This window comes from Lucilia cuprina, chromosome 6 (genome assembly GCF_022045245.1).
Source record: "Lucilia cuprina isolate Lc7/37 chromosome 6, ASM2204524v1, whole genome shotgun sequence".
NCBI classification, from domain to species: domain Eukaryota; kingdom Metazoa; phylum Arthropoda; class Insecta; order Diptera; family Calliphoridae; genus Lucilia; species Lucilia cuprina.
In genome coordinates, this window is record NC_060954.1 from 10003425 (window position 1) to 10006737 (window position 3313).

At 31.8% G+C, this 3313-nt stretch overlaps 1 protein-coding gene across 1 annotated transcript in view; it reads right to left on the bottom strand.

The window, feature by feature from the left end:
* LOC111688163 (sine oculis-binding protein homolog A) overlaps positions 1-3313 on the bottom strand; it is a 20265-nt gene that overhangs the window by 4653 nt on the left and 12299 nt on the right. Inside the window, exon 2 of the mRNA XM_046953371.1 lies at positions 403-943. Within this exon, the coding sequence (XP_046809327.1) occupies positions 403-943 (541 nt within the window). The remainder of the gene's footprint in view (positions 1-402; positions 944-3313) is intronic.

Consider the following 3313-nt stretch of genomic DNA (forward strand, 5'->3'; position numbering starts at 1 on the left):
TGAACTAGAACTGAACTAGAACTGAACTAGAACTGAACTAGAACTGAACTAGAACTGAACTAGAACTGAACTAGAACTGAACTAGAACTGAACTAGAACTGAACTTGTGCTGAACTTGTACTGAACTAGAACTGAACTAGAACTGAACTTGTGCTGAACTTGTACTGAACTAGAACTGAGCTAGAAGTGAACTAGAACTGTACTAGAACTGAACTAGAACTGAACTAGAACTGAACTAGAACTGAACTAGAACTGAACTAGAACTGAACTAGAACTGAACTAGAACTGAACTAGAACTGAACTAGAACTAAACTAGAACTGAACTAGAACTGAACTTAAACTGAACTAGAACTGAACTAGAAGTGAACTTATACAAAAAAGTTATACATGAATGCCACTCACCTATTTTATCATCAATAATATTCGTTGTAGTCGAATGTGTTTTGCCAGCTGAATTGGGACTTTTAGAATCATCATCTCTTGAGCTTCGGGTATCATGATCTGAGGTAGTACTATCATTGCCACGATAACTATTGATATTGCTGCTGGTGTTGTTGTTGTTGCAATTTAGAGACGTTTTACGATTATTCGAACTACTAACACTGCTGCTGATGTTGTTATTATTACTATTGTTGTTGTTATTGTTGTTGCTATTATTGTGATTGTTGTTGAGGGTACGTAAATGCTCATTTTGTTGCTGCTGCTGATGCATTTGTAGAAGTGAGGCAGCACGACTGCTGCGACTGCGACGTTTTTCCAAATGATGCTGCTGCTGCTGGTGATGATGATGATGCTGCTGTTGTTGTTGCTGTTGATGTTGTTGTGCACTAATTATACCCGCTGTTTGTAACAATTTCGATGTTTTTGCTGAAAGATCCAAACGATCTACACTATCGAAACCATACCAACCGAGTAGTTCATTCATTGTACTTTCAGCAAATTCCTGTCAAAAGAAAAAGAATTTATATTTCTGGTATTAATCAGGGTTTTTGCAAAAAAAAAAAAAAAAAAACATCTGTTTTTTGTTCACAAATAAAAAAGAAGTGTGTATTTAAATTTCAAGATTTTTTTTCGCTCAGAGCTGTGGTAATTTTTAGTACCAGTCATAAGAAAAGGTGTCAATTTCATTGGATAGTTTGGTTTTGTTGGCTGAATGACTGGCTGGTTGGTTGTTTGTTCGAATGTTTGTCTCTCCGTTCGCCTTTCTGTCTGTTATGGTCATTTCATTAATAAACACTTTGTGTCTCTTTAATCAAGCGCTTCAACTGTTAACTCTAGCTACAAATAAACATCAATACATACGTTCATACATGCATACAAATATTATAATATTAAGTTTTGTTTTTCGTATAATCTTTATATGACAAAAATTTGATACCTTTTTTTAAATACAATTCGCAGATGCCAAATGTGAAATATGAAATAAAATAAAATAAAAAAAGAAGAGACTGGTGTGAATTCACACTATTATACGCTTCTTTCAAACATTTATTGTCGCATACATTAATACTCGTAGTACACTTGCAGGCAGCAGCAATTCAATTCTACTTATTTAGCAGCGCACCACAATGTTGCTTCAATACTCGTATCTTAAGTGGCAACAGAGAAGAGGGAAACTTTATTACAAAATTCTAACAAAAAACAGAAATTAAACTAAAACTGAACTAGAACTGAACTAGAACTGAACTAGAACTGAACTAAAACTAAACTAGAACTGAACTATAACTGAGCTAGAACTGAACTAAAACTGAAATAGAACTAAACTAGAACTGAACTAGAATTGAACTAGAACTGAACTAGAACTGAACTAGAACTGAACTAGAACTGAACTAGAACTGAACTAGAACTGAACTAGAACTGAACTAGAACTGAACTAGAACTGAACTAGAACTGAACTAGAACTGAACTAGAACTGAACTAGAACTGAACTAGAACTGAACTAGAACTGAACTAGAACTGAACTAGAACTGAACTAGAACTGAACTAAAACTGAATTAGAACTGAACTAAACTAGAACTAAAGAAAAACTGAAATGACTAGTTCAGTTCTATATTATGGACTAGACTAGACTTAATACTAGTATATAGGCTATACTATAGACTGGACTAATAATAGTAGTTTTGTTGAGCGAAGCTATGCTCAGTGAAACAGTGCTATAAATCTCTTTTCCACTGCTTTTAAAGTTAGTGACTGACACTCGTTTTTGTGCTTTTTTTATTTATATTATTTTTCAAATTTTTTTTTTTTTTTTTTGTTTTTGTACCCAAGTAAACATGAAATTGTTATTTTGTTTTAAAAATATCAAATGACATTTAAAGGTTCTTTTTACACATTACCAATGTTGGTCATATCGATACATCAATGTTTGGAATTAATATCAGTTTGCAAAGTCTGCGCGGTGGCAACTTTAATAGATATAATAAGTTGTGTTGAAAAGTATTGACAAAATTACAATTGAAATCAATAATTTTTAGAGATAATATGTAAAATATTTGTGGGAAACAAATGTCTCGGGAAAATGACATGTCACGAGTTCGGAAAATCTGTGAAAGTTCCCATCAATATAAAGTCAAAAGTTTGTTCCAGATCATTCGTTTTTTTCGAATTTAAAATTTTTCTTTCAACCCTCGTTTTATTTATCTAGATTTTATGCTTTGTATATAAAAATAATATGGCAAATTGATATCTAAACCTTTTTTTAAATATTGTTATATTTTGTTCGTTTTATCCCCGACAGAAAAAAAATCTATATATTTTAAACTTTTGTTGCGTTGTAATTGAAACCTTTATAGCGAATAAACGAACGTCACACATACAAACGTAAGAAAACAAAGAATCAATTAATTAAAAAATTAAAATGATACTTTGTAAAAAGAGAAACAAAAAAAAAACTAAAGAAAATAAAACGCTACAATGGGCAAACACGAATCATTTGCAGGCAACGGTTTTACTGTAAAATGTATGGTTAACTCTGAGAAAATAAAACAACTCTGCGATAACAGAAATTACATTTGGCATCACTGTTTGACAAGCTAATTTATAATGATGCCAAACTTAGTTGGTTATTTCAGAAACATGTAGATTCCAGAATTGTTACCAATCTAAGGACATAAAAAAATACCGATCTAAATATTTATTTATCAACTACACAAAGCACTAACATATGACTAACTGCCTAAAGTCTATAGTCTAGTCTACAGTTTAATCTATAGTCTAGTCTATAGTCTAGTCTATAGTCTAGTCTATAATCTAGTCTATAGTCTAGTCTATAGTCTAGTCTATAGTCTAGTCTATAGTCTAGTCTATAGTCTAG